Source organism: Diospyros lotus, chromosome 5 (assembly GCF_014633365.1).
Source record: "Diospyros lotus cultivar Yz01 chromosome 5, ASM1463336v1, whole genome shotgun sequence".
Taxonomy (NCBI): domain Eukaryota; kingdom Viridiplantae; phylum Streptophyta; class Magnoliopsida; order Ericales; family Ebenaceae; genus Diospyros; species Diospyros lotus.
Window position 1 is genome coordinate 38,999,474 of NC_068342.1, and position 23,401 is coordinate 39,022,874.

Genomic DNA, 23,401 nt, shown 5'->3' on the forward strand with positions numbered 1-23,401 from the left:
TGGGTAAGGACGATCCAATTACCATCTCTCCGTTTAACTTGCTAGTGTAGTTAAATCCCAAATCCCAAACAATCTTTCAGCTGATCCAATTGTGACTAGTTATTAGATTTTTGGCCCTCAATTTATAAAATCCAATGTTTTAAAATTTATTTTGCAGATCATTATCTTATCAACCTTACCATGTAATGCGGATATAATTTGTCTATAAAATCCAATTCAAACAAACTAGGATTTATTAAACTCAATCTATTTCCAAATTCATATTTATCAAATAGGGTTTTAAAACTAAATTTGTAAATCATAAACATGTTTAATATAATATAAACTGCCGTTAAAGAAATATGCAACAAATAAAGTTAATAATTACATATATTGTATGAATATAAAAAAGAAAATTAGTTTTATAAAAAAAAATATGATAAAGATAATTCAAAGGTGATTCAAGCCAAATTCCACACTCATCAATAAATTTACCAGGTGGTCCAGGAAGGTGGCTAATTATAAAAGACATTTCTTATGGTTCAGAAGAATGTGACAAAATTAAAATAATCAAACATGAGACCCATGAAAAAGAGAAAGAAATAATAAACCAACATCAAAGTATCTTTTGTCCTGACGAAGAAGTAATTGCAAGGGTATCACAATCAGGGGACTTTCAATGTTAAAAAGGGCACACATGCACAAAGGGCTCCCAAGGTAGAATTATAAGAGTCCAAGTATGATGGTGAACTGCAAAAATGAATCAGATTCTACACCCCAAGACACTTCTTGCATTCCAATTTGTACATTTTCCAAGAGGATTTATGTAATCGAACACAAGACAGAGGAAACTCACAGGAAAGAAGAAGATCAATATCACATAACTGCTTGTTCTCCAAGTTTAAATAAACAAAAGAAAGAAATCCAGTAAGTCATTTCAAAGTTTTGACCAGACGTGTTGTGTTACCATGTTAAAAACCGTGTGTGTGTGTGTTGGGGTGGCGTGGGGGTGGGGACATTGAAGGCGCCAGGAAGATAAAAAGAAAAAACGAAGTTAGTGCCAATTACCATCCCTACCTTGAACTTGCCAGTGCAGTTGCATCCCAAATCCAAACCACCTTTCACCTGGTCTATCATATCCTCCCAAGTTCTCATTCTACTGCAAGGCAAATGGCTTTGAAATCCCATCACCTTCACGTTTATTTCTTCCCAGCAGTGATGGGTCACGGCCACATGATACCACTTGTAGACATGGCCAGAGTAGTTGCTCAACATGGAGAGAAGGTAAACCATAGTGCTGTCACCTGCCAATGCAGAAATCTTTTCTAAAACAATTGGTATTCGTCTAATTAACTTCCATTATACAGAAGTTGGACTTATGTGACAAGTTCTCATGCTCAATTACTTCTCCAGAAATTTTGCACAAAATGCTGAGGCCATTGAGTTGCTTCAACTACCATTTGAACAACTCGTAGAAGAAGACCACCCTGATTGCCTGGTGACTGATGTGTTCTTTTTATGGGCTTCTGAAGTAGCAAGCAAGCTTGTGATTCCAAGGCTTGTTTTTCATGATACTAATGCATATGCTTTATGTGTTTGCCAACATCACCAAGAGCATCACCGAAAACCATAACCTGAGTCAGATGCCTTTAGTGTGCCTGACCTTCCAGACACAATCAAGTTGACAAAACCACTTACTCCCCGGTCGCATGAGAGAAGAAACTCAAAACCACTTAACATAGTTGATTAAGAAAGCAATCAAGGTAGGGTTGGAAAACTATGGAGTAGTAATAAACAGCTTCAATGAGCTGGAACCCGCATATTCAGAACACTACAGGAATGTCATGGGAAGAAGGGAATGGCATATTGGTCCACTACTCCACTTTCACTCTGCAACAGAGATTATGAAGATAAAGCTTGTAAAGGACATAAAACCTCCATAGATGAAAAGAAGCCAAACTCAGTGCTATATGTGTGCTTTGGAAGTGTGTCCTACTTTTCAACTGCTCAGCTACTTGAGATAGCAGCAGGTCTAGAAGGTTCTGGGTAACAATTTGTTTGGGTGGTAAATGTTGTATGTAAGTGTATATGGTAAGTGTGTTTCTTGTCCCACATTATTTGGTGAGGAGATTCTAAGTAAGTATAAATAGTTTAAATTATGATATTAGATTTGGGCTTTAAGGGGCACCCAAATTTTGTGAACGGGTGAACCCATATTCACGCGTGTGCTGCCGTTTGATCAGATAGGATAAATAAAATAATATATTTTTAAGTAAAATTTTATTTAATATATATTATTGTTATTTTCTTTTATCCAAAACACCTTTCTGAAAATTGCTCTACGCGTGTTTCTCTCGACAACTTTCCGATTTTTGTGCTGCTGCTTTCCACATTTCATGCGTGGCTGCCTCGATCTTCCTGCGATTGTGTCGGGCTGTCCAATGCTATGTATATAATCGAGCTTCCAGTTCCTGTGGGAAAGAGATTACCAGCTCCAATCCCTCATTCTCGCTGTAGTACGAAAATCAGAGAGGTTATTCTCTGCTTTTCTTCCTTCTCCCAGCCAAAATCAAAGGTCCATTTTGTGCGTGTTCCTTTCTTTATCATTTTACTGTTAACTAGAGAGCAAATACCGTCCGAGTTATGCCAACTCTGGTCGTTCTTAGATGTTGTTCTGTCGGTCAGATCGTTATCATCTTGCTAAGACTATCGCCGTAGTCTGCAAGCTATCGGTGCAGGGCGATTTTATCTTCAGGACAGCATGTTTGTGCGACTCGATCCGTAAAATTTTCCTGTCTGCTGTGATCGTGCCGTTTTCATAGGCTATTAATTACAACTTTCTTGTACCAATTTTATATATAATTATTGTTGTTTGAGAAAGCAAAGGAAAATGTGTAAGGAAGAGTTGTTGCCGGATTTGAGAAGAGATTGGAACAGAAGGGCTTAATTATTACAGGGTACCCAGCTTCTAATACTCGACTATGAAGCAGTTGGAGCGTGTATGACTCACTGCGGATAGAACTCGGTCTCGGTGATGGAAGGTTAGACTGCTGGAGTGCCAAAGATCACATGGCCTCTCTTCGCTGAACAGTTTTACAATGAAAAGCTGGTGACAGATATTCTACACATAGGAGTGGGAGCAGGGTCTCAGAAATGGTGCAGATGGCCAGATGACAATAAGATCTACACGTAGAGGGATGCAATAGAGAAGGCAGTGACTCAAACTAATGCTTGGTAAAGAATCCAAGGACATGAGGAGCCAAGCAAAGGCAATGGGAGATATGGCAAAGAAGGCTGTTGAAAAGGAAGGATCATCTTACTCCAATTTATGTGCTTTACTAGAAGAATTAAAAGCTTAATTGCCATATCTCCCAAAAAATAAAACTTAACTGCCATTGTAACGAGCCTTAGATTTTCCCATTAGCTTGAATCCTAATAATATGAAGTCCCTTAAGCTGCCCATAATAAAGAGACTCAAGCTCAAAAGGAAAGGGACTTGTACACATGAATAAAGCAGGGAAGTTGAAGTTTGGTTCCATTATCATGTACAATGATGCAATATGTATGTTTTAGAGAAACCAAAGAGTGAGCAAATACTTATTACGAAGCCGCAGGTTATGTGTCAAAATCCCTAGCTAGCTAGCTATCACCTGACTAAATTATTACTCTTCTTCATAGCAATCCAAAGCAGATTACAAGGGATGTGAAACTGCTTGCTATTGCGATTATCTATTCACAAACAATTAGCACGCAATAGAAGTGTGGAGCGCAGCAAAACCTACCAACAGAACCGGAACGTACAGCAGCCGCCGCATTAAATTGTAAGATCACTCGCTGCACGCAACTCGTACAAGCATTTCATCGAACAACATCGATCCACATACAGAAGCCTAATTTGCATGCTTCCACTCCACGTACAGACCAAAGGCTCAAAAAGATTTAAACATTCCAACCTCACCCCCAAATAAATGCATAACCTGAAAGTAAACACTGGGCGGTAGCCCAACTGCACCGTCGAGTTGATATCCGGTGATAAGTTCTCGTGCTCGATGTTTCTATTATGTTTTTTTTTTTTTTTTATCAAAATGCTAAGAAATATTAAAAAAATATTTTTAGACCGTTTTTACAAATTAAAAAATGTTTTGAAATGGTTTCGTAAACTATTAAAAATAATATTTATAAAAAGATATCTATTTTTTATTTATGTTCCTTATTTTTTTGAAACATGTCATTTTTTATTTTTTGTTTCGTATATGTTATTACCAATATATAACTATGAATTTTATGAATTTTTTAGATTGGCAAGGTTGTCATCAAATCGCATGATCCTGCAAGAAAAAAAATAATTAGATGGTTCGGAAAAATTCTCGTACACACACTCCGATTATAAGTCAAACATTGAAAATGATAAGTTCGTATTAAAACTAATATCAAATATATATCTTTTTTAGAATGAATATTTACTTATTTATAAAGAGTCATGAAGTATTTCGAAATAGTTATAGATTAACATTCTTATAAATAATATTTATTTTAATTTTTTCTAATCTTATTAATATTACAATTCTTAAAGATAATGTCCATCTTAATTTTTTTTAACTCTATTAGGATTAAAATTCTTTTGGATAACGATTATCTTTTATAAATGAAATTTATCTTCTTAATTTTTTTTTCAAATGTTGAAATTATCTAATTTTTGCATTGTGTGGTATTTCGCATAAATTTTTTTTACACATTTTATCCAAAAAAAAAAAAAAAGTTATTTTGAGATTTGAGTTTTTTTGGTCTTTTAATAGTTTTTGTCTATAATACAACTTTATCTATTTTATGTTTCAACCTAACTTGCAAATTGTTTTAAAGTATAGTAACTAAATTATCTTAAATTTAAAAATATAATAATTTATTTGACTTTATTAATCAAATTAACCTTAAGATTAAAATTAAATGATCCATTCAAAGTTTATAATTTAGGATATTTAACCTTCTTACGATTTTATTTTTAATTTAGAACCTCTTTTTGATATTTTTTTGGGCCAAAAAACAGATTTACATTTTAAAAATGGAAAATAATTGAAATACCTTAATTAATTAATAATATATACTAATTAATCACACACAATTTTATTGTTATAAATTAATTAAAAATAAAAATACTAAATATACACTTAATGTGACGGAAATTGATCACAATTGATGATTTGAGAAGAAACATAAAGAAATATAAAAAATTTAAATATCTCAAATTATAAATTTTGTGGAAATTGTGCGAATTTTAGGGTATAATAAATCACGATTACCGATCTGTAAATGTACGTTAACCAAGATTGGGGGTCAAGAATCCAGTGCAACGATCTCCACTAATTTCAAGGGACATAAGCATCATATACGTACACGTGGGCTTCATTTTGTTCTCCTTGAAATCCTAGCAGGTTACAGATTGTGACCGCCTTAGATAATAATAGCCCGACTCTTCCGTTGGTGGGTTGCCGGTTTGTCCGCCGCGGGCGAATCCGACTTCTTCGACCAGTCTATCGATTTTCCATATCGTCTCCGCTATATCTTCGTATCTCTCCGCCAGAAAACGTCCATAGCTCAAGTCCTATCAATGGCGACTCTCACAATCTCTGCTATGGCGTGGTTTATCCCGCTCTGTTTCATCCTCTCCTCCGTCGCCGCCGCCGCCGCCGCCGCCGCCGACATGTCCATTATCGCCTACGACCAGACGCACCCTCCGATCCGGTCCGACGCCGACGTTGCGGCCATCTACGAGAAGTGGCTCGTGAAGCACCGTAAGGCCTACAATGCCCTCGGCGAGAAGGAGAGACGCTTCGAGATCTTCAAGGACAACCTCAGGTTCGTCGACGAGCACAATGCCGTGAACCGGAGCTACAAGGTTGGGCTGAACCGCTTCGCCGACATGACCAATGAGGAGTACCGCTCGAAGTTTCTCGGCGTTAGGATGGAGACGAAGAAGATGCTGTCCAGTGCGAAGAACGATAGGTACTCGTTTCGCGCCGGTGACCGGTTGCCGGAATCCGTCGATTGGAGAGAGAAGGGCGCCGTGTCTCCCGTTAAGGATCAAGGACAATGCGGTAAGTCCATAAACAAAAAAAAACAAAAAAAAAAAGGTTGAAAAACCGAAAATATACTTTTAAAATTTGATGAAAACATCGTGTTTTAATGTTCATGATATCTTTGGATTGAAAGAGAAATTGCAGGAGAAAACGCGAGGAAGATTTGTAAAAACTGTGGGAAAAAAGTTATTTTGAAACAGTGTGTAAAGTTTAATCAAAGTTTCTATGTAAGCATCATACAAATGTGCATTATAATTCCTTAAATTATTATGTATATTTCCTGAATTCTCATATTGTATGACTGTCTGATCGCATTATTTTCTTTAGTTTTCCTTTTCTGCGGGTTCTCGTTCGTACTTAGTTAAGAATCGAGTTCTCCCTTTGCTAATTTAATGAACACGAAAACTGAAGGGAGTTGCTGGGCATTCTCAACAATCGGTGCCGTGGAGGGGATAAATAAGATCGTAACGGGAGAATTGATCTCTTTGTCAGAGCAGGAGCTGGTGGATTGTGACAAATCTTATAACATGGGTTGCAATGGAGGTCTCATGGACTACGGTTTTCAGTTCATCATCAACAATGGTGGAATTGATACTGAGGAAGATTACCCTTATCGAGCTAATGACGGAGTTTGTGATCAGATTCGGGTTTGTTCCCACCAAACCCTAAGAAAGAACTTCTTTGTGAATGGTTAAATCAGACTTTATGTTTGACTGATCTTTGCCCTCTTTCAGAAAAATGCACAAGTTGTTAGCATTGATGGCTATGAAGATGTTCCAGAAAACGACGAGAATTCATTGAAGAAGGCTGTGGCTAATCAACCAGTTAGTGTTGCTATCGAAGCTGGGGGCAGAGCATTCCAACTTTATGAATCAGTAATGACTTCATCTTGGAAACTTTTTATTCTACTGGCTGAATAGTTCTCTTCTTAAACCATGGTCTTAGTTTCCATCTTGAGAAATACTAACATTATGTGTAATAATACAGAATTATAGATATCCAAAATTTAGAGAATTATCATTTAAGACCCGAACCTTTTATGATGGCCCAATAAACTAGATGAGTTGGAACCCTAAATAATCTTCATCTTGTGAAACAGCTTGATGGAAAAGCTGCCTGCCAAATAGTCATCTCGCATATGAAGAGAGAAAACTAAGAACATCTTGGCTATTAGACAGTAGAAAAATATTGCCAACCTTTTCCTTAACTTCCAGACAGGTTTATCTATCAGCGTTAAATGTCTTGAAACACGTTTTGACATATTCTCTCAACCTTTTTTCAGGGCGTATTCACGGGACAATGTGGAAGAGACCTCGACCATGGAGTTGTTGCTGTTGGGTACGGTAGAGAAGGGGTTGTAGATTATTGGATTGTGAGGAACTCTTGGGGTCCGGATTGGGGAGAGAATGGTTACATCAGGATGGAGCGCAATATCAATGACAAAAGCGGCAAGTGTGGCATTGCACAAATGGCCTCGTACCCCATCAAGAGCAGACCGAACCCTCCCAAGCCGAGCCCATCCCCACCATCCCCGGTCAAACCCCCCACTGTTTGTGACGATTACTACAGCTGCCCAGAAGGCAGCACCTGCTGCTGTGTCTATAAATTCGGCGAGTTCTGCTTTGGCTGGGGTTGCTGCCCCCTGGCAGGTGCTACCTGCTGCGACGACTCCTCCAGCTGCTGCCCACAAGAGTATCCCATCTGTGACCTTGATGCCGGCACCTGCCTAATGGTAATGTAGCCCCCTTTCTCCTACATTTTTGAGATAGAACTTTGTTTCCCAGTTCTGATGTTTTTGTTTTATGAACAGAGCAAGGACAACCCATTGGGAGTAAAAGCTTTCAAGCGAGTTCCTGCTAAGCTAAACTGGGGTGGCCTATACGCTGCTGGCACAGCTTGAGAAGCTGGTGGCTTATCTGGTGAGATTACCTTGAGGATTTGGATTATAACTTAATTAAAAGCCCAGCTGTGAGGAAATTGAGGGGGAATTGGAAAAGATCTGATCTCGAGGGCTGCTGCTTTTATTTATTTATTTTCTTGGATAACCCTGTAAATATTACTTAGTTTCTATTTTCTCTCAAACAAACAAATAAGGGGGATAGGGTTTGGGGCTAATGTCATCAAGTTACACTGGGAATTAAAAGAAGAGTCGTTTATTATGCCGTTGTATTTATAGACAATTCAGATCAATGGTAAAGTATCTTTCAGCCATATAAGCATTATCAAATTTGGTTGCTTAACAGATCATGTTGGCTTTCTCGTCATAATGCCCCCAGACATGATGATGATTCTCATTGCTGCTTCCATGAAAAAAGTATCTTGTGTCTCTCTGTGTCCTAAACTAATCTCCTGTATAAAATTATCTTAGTTGCCACATGTATTTAAGATCTAAGGACCAGCAAGGTAATTATTAGATTTTTTAAATGTAAAATAATGTTATTGTAATAATAATAATATATTTTTCTTTTTTAGATTATAAATTTAATTTATCTAATAAATTTATATTTTAGTTCCATCTTGGTTTGACCATTTATATGTGACCATATTCAATACACTCAATCCAAGCTTTAAATTATTAATTGTTGATAAGCAGTGCTAAAACCTAATTAGCTAAACCTTAAGAACATAAATTTGATATAAATTATAATTTCTTTAAAAAATAAACACAACTCTAGATTATTATAAAAATCCTCAAGTCCGCCATTTTATGTAGGAGTGAAGGTGAAGGTGCTTTTGGGTCAGGTGATAATTTAGTGCTAAGAGGGTTTAGAAATATTTTTTTAATAAAATTACATCTCTTAAAATTTATTAAGAGAGCAATCAAGACTTAAAATACTCAATCTCGAGATCTTAAATTTACTTACAATTTATAATTAGACTATAATTTTAGTGGTAGGGTTTAAAAGTGTTGTTGCGTACATATAATAATAAATTTATTTGACTATAAATATCGTCCTCAATTTAAATCTGCAATAAAAGAAAACAATAAGGGGTAATGAAGACCTCGTGTCCCGCTAAAAATTATGAAAACTGTATTGAAACCAGTATTAGAAATATATCTTATCTTATCTTAACTTTTTCTAATCTTGTTAGAATTATGATTATTATGGATAATATTTATCCTGATTTTTCTTAATACGGTTGGGATTATAATTATTATAGATGATGTTTATCTCTTTTAAATACGTTTATCTTGCCATTTTTGGGGATATAATTTCTTATAAATGATTGTTTATCTCAATATTTCAAAATCCTCGTAGAATTAGAATTCTTTATGGATAATTGTTTGTTCTATTTTTAAAATATTCGAAAAAAATTTTAAATGTCTAAGTTATTTAGTTTGTGTATTCGTGTGGGACCCCCCAACATATAAAAAATTTACACATTTTAACCAAAAAAATTATTTTGGGCTTTTAGACTATTTTTTGATCTTTTAATGGACTTTTGCTTATAATACAACAAAAAGTATTGTCAATTTTATGTCATGGGTTTGATTTTTAACCCTATTAACCTTTAAATAGTTTGTTAAAGTTTAGTGTCGATCTGTTTTGGAATAAGCCTTTGCTGATCTGTTTCATTATTTGAATAAGTCTTAGGGCTGTTTGATTGGCCACATTTTCCATAGAAAATTGTTATTTTCTATCTAAATTCTAACTTTTGTAGTGTTTGATTGCTTAATTTTCTAGGTAAATTAAATTCTCACTTGAGGGTCACGTGACCATTTTTTCTCACTTTTGTTGGAAAATGAATTCTTAGGATGGGGGAGAGAAATTGTTTTCTAGGCAAGAGGGAAACCTTCGATTTGCAGCGAAAGATGGGGAAGGGCAACGACTAGAGCTCAGTGGGAAATCGTGGCTGAGAACAAGTGCGAGCGAGAGAGAGAGAGCGAGCGATCTACTGCCAGTGATGGAGCAATAGAGGGGGAGGGGCAGCGACTAGAGCTCAGTGGGAAGCCATGGCTGAGAGAAAGTGTGAGCGACGAGCGAGAAAGAGAAAGTGAGCAATCTATGGCCAGCGATGGAGCGAGCAAGAGAGAGGGTGAGCGAGAGAAAAGGCGAGCGAACAACAGCCAGTGACGGAGTGACGGTGCGCGATAAAAGGGTGAATGGCGAGGGCAGTAGTGACAGCCATTGACGGCTACTGTGGTTGTAGCGGCCATTGACAGCGGCGATAGCAGCAGCGACTCTTCATCTTCTTTCCTGTGTGTATGTATATTTTTGTATGTATTAATTTATTTTTTAAATATTTTGTATATGTATATTTAATTTATTTTATGTATTAATTATTAATTTGTGTATTTGTTAATTATTTGCATGTGTATATATAATTATTTTTGTGAAAAATTATAATAATCAAATACCAAAAGTTGAAAAAATATAACAATTTTTAAGTAAAAAATTAAGTCAATCAAACACCTTCAATTAATATTTTTCATAAAATTTAATTCTAGATAATTCAATTCTCTGTAATTAATTTTCTTTTCATCTAAATTCCACCCTTACAATCAAACATACCCTTATAGTGGATTGAGTCTTGAGTTATCTTAGGGGATCTGTTTTAATCATGAGGTGTTATTTGTTTATTTGAGTATTTTTAAAAGTTTTAGTGATCTTCAAGCAAGTAAACACGTTGGTGTTGGTTGAGATATTTTAGGATAATTTTAGTATTTATAGAGTTGGTAATCAGTGTGTAATTTTTCAGTTCTTCTTTCAACTATTCATATGAGTAATAGAATTTATTTTACTCCTCCATCCTTGGTTTGGCTACTTGTTTTGTTCTCAAGTCTCAATTTTGTTACTCACGTCATAAAATTTAAAAATTTAAACAAAGGATTAACATTGCATGCAATGGGACTTTTATAAAAAGTGATAGTTTTGTCGGTGTCACCTTTTGGGATAAGACTACCAAAGAGTTTAGATTAGAGTTTGTGTTTAATTATTGTTTAGATGGTCGACATAATCCATGAATTTAAAAATATAAGGCTGTGTTTTCTTTTCTTTTCAATTTTCAGTTTTGAGTTTTGAATTTATTTTCAGTTTTCTATTTTGATAGTCTATTTTTAGAAAATTAAAAATACGTTCTTTTTGTTATTTTGAAAAACTATTTCTTAAAACAGAAAATTAGAAAACGCGTTCTCTTTGAAATTTTGAAAATAATTTTTTAATGATATTTTATTCAATAAATTTGATTATTCAGTAAATTAAAAATATTTAATGTTTATAAATTATTAAAAAAATATCTACATTTTAAAGTTAATGAATTTTGTAATATTTTTTTCATTATAATAATAAAATATGAATAAATAAATAAATAAATGTGTTTTGAGTTTTGAGTTTGTTTTGGATGAAAACACTCAAAATAACTTTTTGTTGTTTTGAGTTTTCTTTACGATTTTTTTTTTCAAAAATATATTTTTAAAACAATAAAGATAACGCGTTTTCATTATTTTAGAAAATTAAAAACTAAAAATGATTTGAAAACAATAAAGAGGACGCAACCTAAAAGTTTACAACGACGTTGTCTCACATGTCTGTTAAGGAAATGCTTATTTGCTTAGGAAAAATCGTAATTACTATTATTTTGTGCATTTAAGAAGATTAGACTCAAATTTTATTCCTTAAATCATATGTTATAAATATAATAATATAAGATTATTTCAACAATTGTACCTATGATTATAATTATAGTTGATACATTAGTAAATTTACAAAAATAATGGAGACATATGAATGACCTTTAGATTGAAAATTGTCACAAATTCGTGACAAATAACTCACAGACAATGTATATCAAGGTTTCATTTTGTTTAATATGGATTTTTTAGCTAGTTTTTGACGTTGTTAACTACAATAAAATTTAAATGTTTAGAATAAATTTTAAAAATTATTTTTTAGAAAGTAGTGTAACCCATTTTTTAAACTTTTCATACCTTAACTTAAAAAATATTTATAAATTTAAACTTAAATTTTCTTCATAAGCAAAAACTAAATAAACACTTAAAAAAACAAAACTCAGATCCAATTGATAGTCCAGAAGATGAATTTGGCCCAATGAGCAAGAGCTTGACCGACGCTGAGACTTAGGCCCACACTGCTTGCCCGCTTGGTCAACCCATGCGTTCAAACCCTCCTCTAAGCAAAATTCAATTATTCACGAGGCACAATTATTCACGTGGCACGATTAAGACAAGGGAATAAATTTTCAAAAGCTTAAGTACCTCACTTCTTATATTATCATTACGTCACTTAACTTTAAATTTTGTCACTAATTTGAAATAATTGTCTTTATATAATTTCTGATACAACTACCTCCGATTATATTAGAAAAGATAAATCACAGATGTGAAACTTCTCTTTATTGTACAAGATGAAAATTGAACTGACATTTATATATCGCTTGTCCCATTACTCGATCCATGTCTTAGGAGTAATTTTTTATTTATTTATTATTTTTTTAAAGACTAACTTGATATTTGAAAGACAGCCCCGCTCTTCCTATTTTAAGTGGGACAAATTATAAATAAATAAAATTAATCCATCATGGGTAAAGTAAAACCAATCATGAGTATTATTATTGGACAGGTCAAATGATACTCGATCAATTTTGAAATATCATCATTATTTTACACTCATATATGATAATTTTGAGGATAGTTATGTATTTATGTGTTGTATATATTTATATTAATATAATATATTAATATATATAATATAAAAATATTATAAATAAATATTCAAATAACATTTAAAAAAATTATGAGTCGTACTACAGTGACCGAAAGAGGTTGACGCACGAATTTATTGAAAAATTATCGGGTGAACTTCAATATTGTTGACGTTCGCGTCACTGTGCAGTTGACGAATGATGAAATTTGCCCAACACTGTGATGAAGTCTGCCCGTTCAGTTTGGGCAGTACTATGGTGGGCGAGGCGGATGATAAAATTCGTTCGGACTTTATTTAAACGTGTGTGGATGATGAAATCTGCCCAACACTGTGATGAAGTCCACCCGTTCAGTTTGGGCAACATTGTGCTGGGTAGGGGCGGATAATGAAATCTACCCAGACTTTATTTAAGCGCGTGCGAATGATGAAGTCTGCCCATTTAATTTGGGCAGCACTTTGTTAGGCGAGGGCGGATGATAAAATTCATCTAGATTTTATTTAAACGAGTGCACGGTATATTTTAGGCGAGATGACAATTTCAAGATGCGAATATTTGTCTCATTTAATTTCTTTAGTCATTCCGTGTGTAGAATAATTCAGACAAAGTAAAATAATCCAAAAATTAATAATTGGGACAAAGTAGAATAATTCAAAAATTATTTGGTGCGGCTGCTTCCGGTGACCTGTGGCGCTGCCGTTTGGAAGTCGCGAAGCGCCTTCGAGCGAATTACAGATTCATACTCACGCGGAACGCGCTCCCTTCCCCGCACCCTATATAAGGGTTGAATCTATCTTTTCTCCATAGCCGACGTCGTGGAAGGAAAATCCAACGAGCGGGCGAAATCGCCACTATTTTGTCGAAGAAATCCAGTCGAAAAGGCGCTGATTGCTGGACTTTCGGGACAATTGTATTTGTAAGGTAAAGAAAGAAGAATAGAGAAGCTTTTTTCAACTTGTAGAGAAAAGGGGCTTTAGGGTTGGGCCTTTGAGGGGGAAGGAGAAGGTGAATTGGGGGAATCAATTGTCAACGTCAACCATCGTTACATATCCCGCTGCTTGTCTTTTCCATGTCGATCACTGGGATTCAAGGTCACCTCCTAGAAGTCACAGGTGAAAACCACATTTCTGATTTACAAAAAAAAAAAAAAAAAAAAACCACTTCTCCTTCTTGGTCCTTTTCCTCTTCTTGTTGATTGTCTGTTTGTGACTGGTTGTGCGTAAAATTACGCGTTTGATACAGTTGTTGGTTGTCAAAAATTGAGGGACACCGAATGGATTTCGAGGCAAGATCCCTACGTTTGCCTCCAATACGGTAGCACCAATTTCCGTACCCGAACACATACAGGTTCGATATACATTTGTATATGCGTGTGTCGGACTGTTTTTGTTTATTTAGCTACTGATTTGGTTTCAATTTGAATTGTGCGCGCGCGTGTCTGCTCTTTCATTTTCTGAAATCTAGACGGAGGGAGAAACCCTACTTTTCAAGAGAAATTCACGTTCCCGTTGATTGAGGGACTGCGGGAACTCAATATTAATGTTTGGAATAGCAATTCCATCACTTACGACGACTTCATTGGCAGCGGAAAGTAAGAGTCTTCCTTATTTCCTTCTCAATTCTTTCACAATTGTTTTTTTTGCTGAGTTTTGATTTCTAATTGTCTCGCCTTATTCGGGAATATTTGCAATGTGTAGGGTTCACTTGCAGAAGGTGCTATCTGAGGGTTACGACGACAGCTCTTGGTCACTACAGACTAAAACTGGCAGGTGAACTTTCTTATCTCATTCAACACCGTTGATATGATATTTGCATGATTTAACGTGAAAGTTGATGGTTTTGAAGCATTTTCAATTTTTTTTTAATGCCATTAAAGATTTGTATTTATTATTGCTCACATTCGTAATGAAACCGTATGTAAGGAATGATTTTGTAATGCCTTTTTTGACTGAGCGCCGCCGTCAAAAAAGGAAGAAAAGAAGAAGCTCTGGGAACATGTGAATGACTACTGAATAGACCCAGAAAGAGAGATTTTGAAAACCAATATCTCCTATGCCCTTCACCCTGGTTCCACTTATGTAACCAAATGGTCACCCTCCAAGATCCCTGACGTTCTGCACAAATGATGGGTTTCATTTAGAGAAAAAAATAAAAGTTAAAAAAGCCAAGTACTGAAAAACTTCAATGTGCTCTGCATGGCGCAGTTCTAAGCTCTGCTGGACAATTTTGGCTTTGAACTTGGCTTATAACTTATGCTAGATATAGCAGGTGTGTTTAACTACAGAAAGTGCTCAATTAGTAGCTTTATTGTTATGGATGCGATGTAAATGTGCTACGTCATTTAAGATGTTACCTATAGGATACCTATAGGATAGATAATTATCTACTTATGCATAAAAGGCATGTGCTTCAACATGAATTAGCATATTGCAGCACATTTACATTCCATATTTTGACTTCTGGGATTCTGAACTTGTCATTTATGCAACTTAAATCTATTGCCAATATGTGATAGGATTTGTTATTACTAATTTCTAAAGTGTAATGCATGAATTTCAGTTCTTTCTTAAAAATCATCAGGAAAATTTGTGGCCTCAAAATCTGAATGATTGACTTGAGCCAGGTCTTTCCTGGATAAGAGAAGAGTTTAGCTAATTTACTTTTGGAGGTTGCTTAAAAGTGAGCGAAACTTTAAAACCAAATTCACAACCTTTATATCCTTCCTGGACTTCAACATTACCTCTTTGGTTTTTTTCTTTTGGCAATCCACTTTCTTAGAAGGTATAAAGGGCCTGTTTGTTGCAGCTTAAAAATTATAACTTTTAGCTTCTAGCTTCAAAAAAGTGGGTATGTAGTGTTTGTTTTAGCTTTTAGAATTCTAACTTATAGCTTCTACTAGCTTTTAGAAAGGGTAGAAGTTGGCTTTTTCAAAGCTGGGGTATCCTAGCTTCTACAACTTCTGATTAAACAGTTACATATTTTTGACAATTTTGTTCCTGTTTTTAATAAAGAATTACTCTTCTGTCCACGCAATCAAGGGTCTCTCTTCTCCACCGCCATCTCCATTTTCAAATCTCTTATTCTCTTCGCCATCTCCCTTTCTCTCTATATACTAATTAATTTTTTTATAACACTTGAAATTTATACATATACACTAATTAATTTTTAAATTATCATTCTATAACTATTAAGGGTATTATGGACAATTATACAAAAATAAGTTATTTTACAGATTATGGTATCAAACACTACAACTATTTAACTACAACTTCTAAGAAATTGTAACAAACAAGTTCACAACTTATTCTAAGTTTTAGAAGCTATAATCTAAGAAGTTAAAAACTATAATTTCTTTAATTAAGCTGCAACAAACGGGGCAAAGACCTATATATTGGTAAGGATGGAAGATATTAATGGTATTAGATAGTAAAGGATTTAGGCAGTCACCTTCTGAAGCACGCATTCCCAGTAGCTAGGCCTTCAAGTTACAAATATAGATGAATAGAAGATATGAATAGGAGTGAATATGAAGAATCTAGACTGTGTATTATGTTATGAGGCATTCATCTCCAGTTGTATGGCTTCAAGTTTAAGCATGGACATCCTGCCAACACAAATACAGATCCTTGTTCTCTTTGAGGAAAGTGGATTGTCAATAACAGATTACCAGATACAAAATAACAACATTCACAAGACTTAATCCCACTTGGTGGGGCTGGCTATGTGAATTCTAGATTGTCATCTCTATCCATGGCTGCACAAAAAGCTTTATTGCTTGTGCTTTCCTCCTGTTCTTCATCCTTGTCTTCATGTTAAAATATTAGATTAAAATTTTTTGTGCATATTTTTAGTTTCCTTCATATTAAGATGTTAATCTAAAATTCATCATGTTCTTTCAGTCTCTCTAAACTCTAATGTCCTCATTGCAACACTTTCCCTCTTCACTGAAATAGATAAGAAAAAATATGATGCACATGTATGTTTGGAAGTGAAACCTTCGTTGTATTTAGTAGACTTCTTTCCCTTTCACTTTATCCATCTGTTATATCAAGCTATTGATATGAGGAAGTGAGCTCTGCCTGGCATGGTGGTTTAGTGAGAGCAATTTGTGCTGAGATATAGTAAATTGATTAGCCAATGAAATGCAGCTTATTGTCCATTGATTTACATGAAAGGCGTGTCTTGAAACAATGGAATTTGATGACTTTTGATATCAAAGTTGTACTTTTGATGACTTTTGTCATCAAAATTTTACTTACCTTCTGCCTTAACTTCACATCATAATGACAAATAATAGCTTGGGAGTAATTTGTGTTGGCTCTGTTTTACTACCAAACAAGTGTTGACATGCAAGAATTAGCTCATTCCAAACAACCATGGTTGTGACCTATTAGTATTAAAGAACTATAATCCAGTTCAGGTGAAGTTTTCTGTCTTTTTGGTTGTCTGGTTCTAGGTCTTTCATTGTGTGTTTGAAATATCGAGTAAACAGATCTAGTTCACATGACAGGGAGTTGATAGAATGTCTGTCGGTTAGAAATGGAAGCAATAGCTAAAATAAGTTCTAATGCTATATAAATTTTGATAAAACAAGAAGATTTAAAGAAAAATTGAGAAGAGATTGTTGTAAAAAGCAGTAGAGGTGGCCATTGTCTACTTTGTAAAGGCATGTGTCTCTGCATTAAGCAATGGGCCATAGGCCTGTAAGGTGGGTTTTGAAGATTTTCTGATCCATTTCCCCTTATTTCAATTTGAATCTTCTATTGTTTTTTTTTTGAGGGAAGGGAGTATGTCATTTGGGCTCAAGGGGGAGAAGACAACTGGTAGGGTTCATTTCCTTTGTGAAACTCTTAAATTTGTTTCTCTGGTTCAGGCCTAGGTGAACTAAAATCCGATTCATCTTCAAACAATGTTAGTCAAGTGTCATGATCCTAGGAGGTGAGCTAGGGTATGAAAGGAAGATCAAGAATGATAAGAGAAGAATTTGGGGAAGAGATCAGTTGAGAGGGAGAAATCAGCAAGAAGATAAGGGAGGAGATCACCGAGAGAGAGAGAGAGAGAGAGGAGAAATATTAGAGAGAAAATAGAGTATTCAATTCATTTTCATAGCTGAGGCAATATATATATAGCCTCACTTAGCTACCAAACAAAACTCTCTAACTAACTAAGCTACAAGACAAAAAGGAAAAATAACAGAATAACAACACTCATGTGTTCTAACCGAATTACAAAAATTCCCCCTAATTGTAATTGTAACTCAATTACAGCTTTGCCCCTATAATACCTAAGGTCGTGACATCAAGCTAATACTACAATTGAAACACATCAGGCTAATTCCACCCGCACCAGGGGTAGATGAATTTTAGCTCAGCAATCATTCTACAATATTCAGTTTATTTCCTGCTCTTCTGGGTTTTCCTATGTTTATAAAGCTAATACTACAATTGAAACACATCAAGCTAATTCCACCCGCACTGGGGGTAGATGAATTTTAGCTCAGCAATAATTCTACAATATTCAGTTTATTTCCTGCTCTTCTGGGTTTTCCTATGTTTATAAAGCTAATACTACAATTGAAACACATCAAGCTAATTCCACCCGGCGCGCGCTCGCGCGCAGGGGGGAGGGGGGGGTAGATGAATTTTAGCTCAGCAATCATTCTACAATATTCAGTTTATTTCCTGCTGTTCTGGGATTTCCTATGTTTATAAATGTATATGCTGGCAGGTTCATAAACCTGTGATTGATGCCTTGACATCTTTCAAACTTTCTAATACGTCCTTCCTCCTACAGGCATGCAGGAGAAGTCAGGCTCATATTGCATTATGCTAACGTCAATGTAAGTCCTGTACTATTATCTACTTCATTGCTTAGGAAATTATGTAAAAATTGCTTTACAGTGGTGAATTTGTTACTGATGTCCACTATGTTTATTAATTTTTTGTTCTGCACTATATGGAATTCTAACTTTGGTGTCCTCGTATTTTTGCAGAAGCTCTCGACGAACCATTCTGCATCAGCTCAGGCATATTTAATGCCATCTTCCCACCAACAACAAGTGCCTTCATACTCCGCACCATTTCCGGCATCTACAGCTAATCTGCCAACAGCGCCCACCTACACATCAGCACCACCACACGCTTCATACCCGCCTAATTCAGCATCTTATCCACCGGCGCCTTACCCTCAGCCTCACCCTTATCCTCACCCTCAGCCGTCAGCTTATCCTCCACCGTACCCATCACCGTCGGCATATCCCCCACCGCCATATCATCCACCACCTCAGCCATCACAATATTATCCTCCAGGTAACTCTTCTTTCTGCTCTGAACTTCCTTCATCATCCAATATGGAATGAGCCACTAAATCTCTGTTTTCCATTTGATCAGGCCCGTACCCTGGTTATCCTCCGCCACCGTACTGAGACAAAAAGCTTTTATGTATGGAAAAGAGGAATCGGGAATTGGATTCTTGATTTGTTTTCAGCTGTAGGTTTATTGATCGTTGGCGGCTCTCTCCAGCAGGAAGGTTGTAAAGCTTCTGGTGACTGTTTTTGTACTGGTTGTTAGTGAAGATTGCGGGGGGATGTTGTAGCATGGGTAGATTTCTGGTCTGTTGGTGGTTTTATTTGCCCTGTTGGCAAGGTGACATTTTTGTTAATGGGGCATCTTGCTAGTAGCCTGTTTGATATGTTGTTGTAGTAGGGGATGTGCATGCTTTTTTATTCGAAAATAATGCGATGATGGCTGTATTTTGTGTAAGGGCCAAATTTGATAATAACGGTAAAGTTATTTTTTTATTATTAAAATGTTAATGAGTCTGAATTTATAGAAGTAACTTCTTTGCAAAGTGAGGGCGAGATTATTTAAAAAAAGATGACCGAATTTTATGCACTGGGAATGTTTTCGTATTGTTTTATCCTGTTATCACAAAAATATGGATCTTGTGGGAGGAAAAGCAACATATAAAATGATGTAATAAATGATTTAAAAATTAGTTATTTTCTTTGGTTTGATTTTGGAAGTAAATAAAAGGATTTTCTTTTTTAGAATGTGAAAAGAAATGGCTTCCATTAAAGGCATGGCTGTTGAGGTTGTGTAATTTTCATTGGTCAAGTTTATTTTTTTGTTTTCGTTATTTTATATATATATATATATTTTAGTGTAATCATTTGAATTTTTTATTATTTTGATTACACTCTTGGATCATGTATTTTTTAATTAATTACACACTATCAAAATTGAGTTAGAATATGCAATACACGTACGTTTAAATATTAAAATAATTCCTCACGAGCGTGGAAACCCTCGTTGTTGACCATCATTTTCGTCACAGTTTCTTTTTTTAATGGGCAATGATAATTGGAATTATGGAGAAAAAAATAGGTTCGGATGAAAGGAGTTTGCAAGGAGTATGGGATTAACAGAGATGGTGGCTGACAATGAGACTTGGTGGCCAGTGTGGTAGGGCAAGAGCAACTAACGATGAGGCAAAAGAGGTGATTGATGACAAGTACAGAGGATATAACAGAAGTGCAGGCCGACGATTATGGTAGAAGATGAAGATGACTGTAGGCTATGACAGAGGCAATCAACGATAAAAAAACATTAGCAGTGGTAGAGGGTGCAGAAGCTGTCGTTGGCGATGGCAAAAGGAGTAGAGGCGAAGGAGCTATTGGCCAGGGAAGACGAACCAGTTGAATAGACGGTCGATTGTTGCGACTGAAGAAGAAAACAAAAAGTCAAAAGCGTTGTCGATTGGGAAGACTATGATAAAAAAAGAGAAAGTAAGAAATCTCATTGATAGAAGAAGATTAATGGTTGGTCGCGATGATTGGAGAATGCATGGGAACCGTTGCGATGATTGAAAACAACTAATGTAGATGACGATGACTATGAAGGGCTTACAATAGTCGACCACGGGGGAGATCATTTGAGTATTTCAGTGCGAGTATATTATACGTTTTAATTTAATTTTGATGATGTGTGTAATTAATTCAAAAATATATAATTTATGGACGTAATTGAAATAGCGAAAAATTTATTTAATTATAAAAAAAACAAACAAAAATATGAATTTGGCTCCCAAGTCGTTCATTCTTTGACACGGCCAATGAAAAGAAATTGTACATTATAATTTGCATGAAACTCGAGTGGTCTCACGTCATATCTAAATAAAGCTATGGGGATAATAATAATAATAATAATAATAATATTGCTTTTCAGTTTTCATAGCTCAATAAGGGCATAACAATCACAAATCTTTTTGATATATATATATAAAATTAATTAATAATAGGTCAGCTGTTGAAAAGTGGAGAAATAAAAAGCTGGAAGATTCGACTTCCAATCAATCCCTTTCCTATGTTCATCAAAAATGTGATTTTCCGCGCATGCCAAAGCAAATTAACGGTAACATAACTCGATCCTCCCTCCTAACCTTCCTTTGTTGTGCGCTCTTTTACTTCGATTTGAATTCTCCCACTATGTCTCACAGGAAAGTGGAATTCGATTTTTCTCTTCTGTTCGGTTACCGAGAAAATCGAGGAAAAAAGGAGGCAAACCCGCCCTCAGACTTTGTGTTTCTTTATTACGATTTTTCTCTGGATAAAAAGTATATTTCCGCTTATTAAAAAAATAATGAAGGTGGGCGCCATGTTAAGCGCTCTTCTTCTTTTTACCTTTTCTTTTTCATTGATTCTTGAAAATTCTGTTTCTTTATATATGTGTTATATATCCAATGCTTTATGTCTTTTTGCATGTGAGTTATTTACTTTTAGACTGTAAAGGAAGAACGCCCATCAATAATCATAGTTTCAGTTCATAAATTTCGTGGTAAAAATATTTGCTGTTGGCTTGTATTCCAGTTGGCCCTATTTGTTACCACATCTTATCATCTTTATGAAGTATGCAACTGAAAACAAACTTTTTCATGTTTGTTGAACTGCTCAAACCTTTGGCGTTGTCTTGATTCCATGCACAGACACATTCACCTATGTAGTAGTTATTATGCCTGAATTTAGGTGAAAAGTTCTTTAACCATGGTAGCTAAATTTCATACAATTTGTATTTGTTATTTGTCATCTCAAATAAAGTTTGGCACCACCTTGTCTTGTGCTTGCCCACTGCCGCTACTCTGAATTTCAGGTCCAATTTTTGAATGAATAAAGATTTTTTAACAAAATTTGCCACCTTGTTTTGCCCCCCAGCCCATAGTCCATGTCCTGTTACTGTTAGGATCTCGTCAGCAGAGTCATTCGTTTCTCCATTTAAACCCATGGACCTTATGGCGTGGGAATGGAACCCACAATCTCGAGCATGCAAAGTGATGTTTCCAAACTCTCCTGCTACCACCTTGGGTGGTATAGTTCCCATGTTTTTTTAATATCAAATTTCAAAATCATTGAGTTGTTTTTGGTACATTCTATATTTCCATTGCCCCTAAGATTTCCTCATTCACAGTGTGGCCACTCTCGGTTATAAAGCGGAAGCAGAACATTGACTTAACCTCTTATTTAAGCTTAACCATGCTTGACTTCTCTAGCCTTCCAAAATATAACAGTCTCATGAAGCTAATAACTTCCCAGATATGGTGCTATTGTTGAAAACAACTCAAGATATCGGGGTTCCAGATGGTTCCCAAATCAGTAGAATGAATATTTTTGCTCCATTCAAATCAAGTTATAGTTTAAACTAGAGCCCTTAATTGTCATGAGTTCAATCAATAAATGTCTTTATTCAGATATTTGCTGTTGGTGTCTAAAATTCTTTTCTTTCATGCCTTTTACTAATTACAACTCTCAATTTCCAGAACTTAGTGATCATTCCACTTTTAACCACTAAATCTTACATAGAGCAGACAAGTTTGGGGGGGGGGGGGGGGGGGGGGGGGGAAATAGAGATATGAAGGACTTAAGATCATGGGACAACTTTATAGCTCCAAAAGTGATACAGTAATGACTATTAGTTTCCTGGAAGCTTTTATTCTCCTTCTGATTTTATTACCATCATAGGTGAATCCATGGCCTATTAGCTGTTGAAGAATAATGAGTTTATAGATGTGATGTCGCTGAATATGATGTTGCATATCAATTTTATCAGCTATTCTTTTCGCCACATCTGTTGATCTTACCAAGAGCCTCTTTATAAAGACACATACATGCACATGCATTGTGCTTAAAAAGTATTGGGTAATCCGATGCACATGCATAATGTGGATTTGTTCATGATGAGTTATTTACATCAACTGCAGGTCATATTGGACCCCATCAATGCTTTTGCTAAGATTGTAGGACATAAGGTGCAAATTGAAACTGCGTAGAGTTCAGAAAGTTGGACATGTTTAATGTGACATATGTAGCTGGGATGGACTCTTATGCAGGAACACATTCCTAACATTCCAGAGGAGGTTCTTGGTGAACTTCAATTGCACTTTGCCTTCCTATTCGGGCACCAAGTGAAACAAATGAGGGATATATCTCTAATATTCCGTACGTATTTTCATAACCGATCCATCTTCAGTATGGTAAACCAAAACTGGTTGGATGGACATTGAAACACGGTTATATTAATCAGCAATTGCTTGCCTTCTTGTACAGGCCATTGTAGTGTAATAATTTCTTCATTCTAGCAAGATAAACTGATATGCAAATATACAAACAAATGGACACACTGAAATATAAAAGC

At 35.5% G+C, this 23,401-nt stretch overlaps 2 protein-coding genes and 1 pseudogene across 2 annotated transcripts; all 3 read left to right on the forward strand.

Annotated features, from left to right (window-relative positions):
• The first annotated feature begins 997 nt into the window (after positions 1 to 997).
• On the forward strand, positions 998 to 3,595 carry LOC127802251 (scopoletin glucosyltransferase-like; annotated as a pseudogene).
• Positions 3,596 to 5,432: 1,837 nt separating this feature from the next.
• Positions 5,433 to 8,255, forward strand: LOC127802355 (cysteine proteinase mucunain-like). Its single transcript, XM_052338112.1, has 5 exons — positions 5,433 to 6,071; positions 6,465 to 6,700; positions 6,788 to 6,928; positions 7,336 to 7,785; positions 7,864 to 8,255. The coding sequence occupies exons 1-5, from the start codon at positions 5,585 to 5,587 to the stop codon at positions 7,951 to 7,953; spliced, it is 1,404 nt and encodes a 467-aa protein (XP_052194072.1). The 5' UTR covers positions 5,433 to 5,584; the 3' UTR covers positions 7,954 to 8,255.
• A 5,137-nt stretch (positions 8,256 to 13,392) lies between these two features.
• Positions 13,393 to 19,515, forward strand: LOC127802564 (elicitor-responsive protein 1). The gene is made up of 7 exons (XM_052338432.1): positions 13,393 to 13,828; positions 13,959 to 14,063; positions 14,181 to 14,307; positions 14,414 to 14,485; positions 18,510 to 18,555; positions 18,709 to 19,024; positions 19,106 to 19,515. The coding sequence occupies exons 1-7, from the start codon at positions 13,786 to 13,788 to the stop codon at positions 19,138 to 19,140; spliced, it is 744 nt and encodes a 247-aa protein (XP_052194392.1). The 5' UTR covers positions 13,393 to 13,785; the 3' UTR covers positions 19,141 to 19,515.
• The last annotated feature ends 3,886 nt before the right edge of the window (positions 19,516 to 23,401 follow it).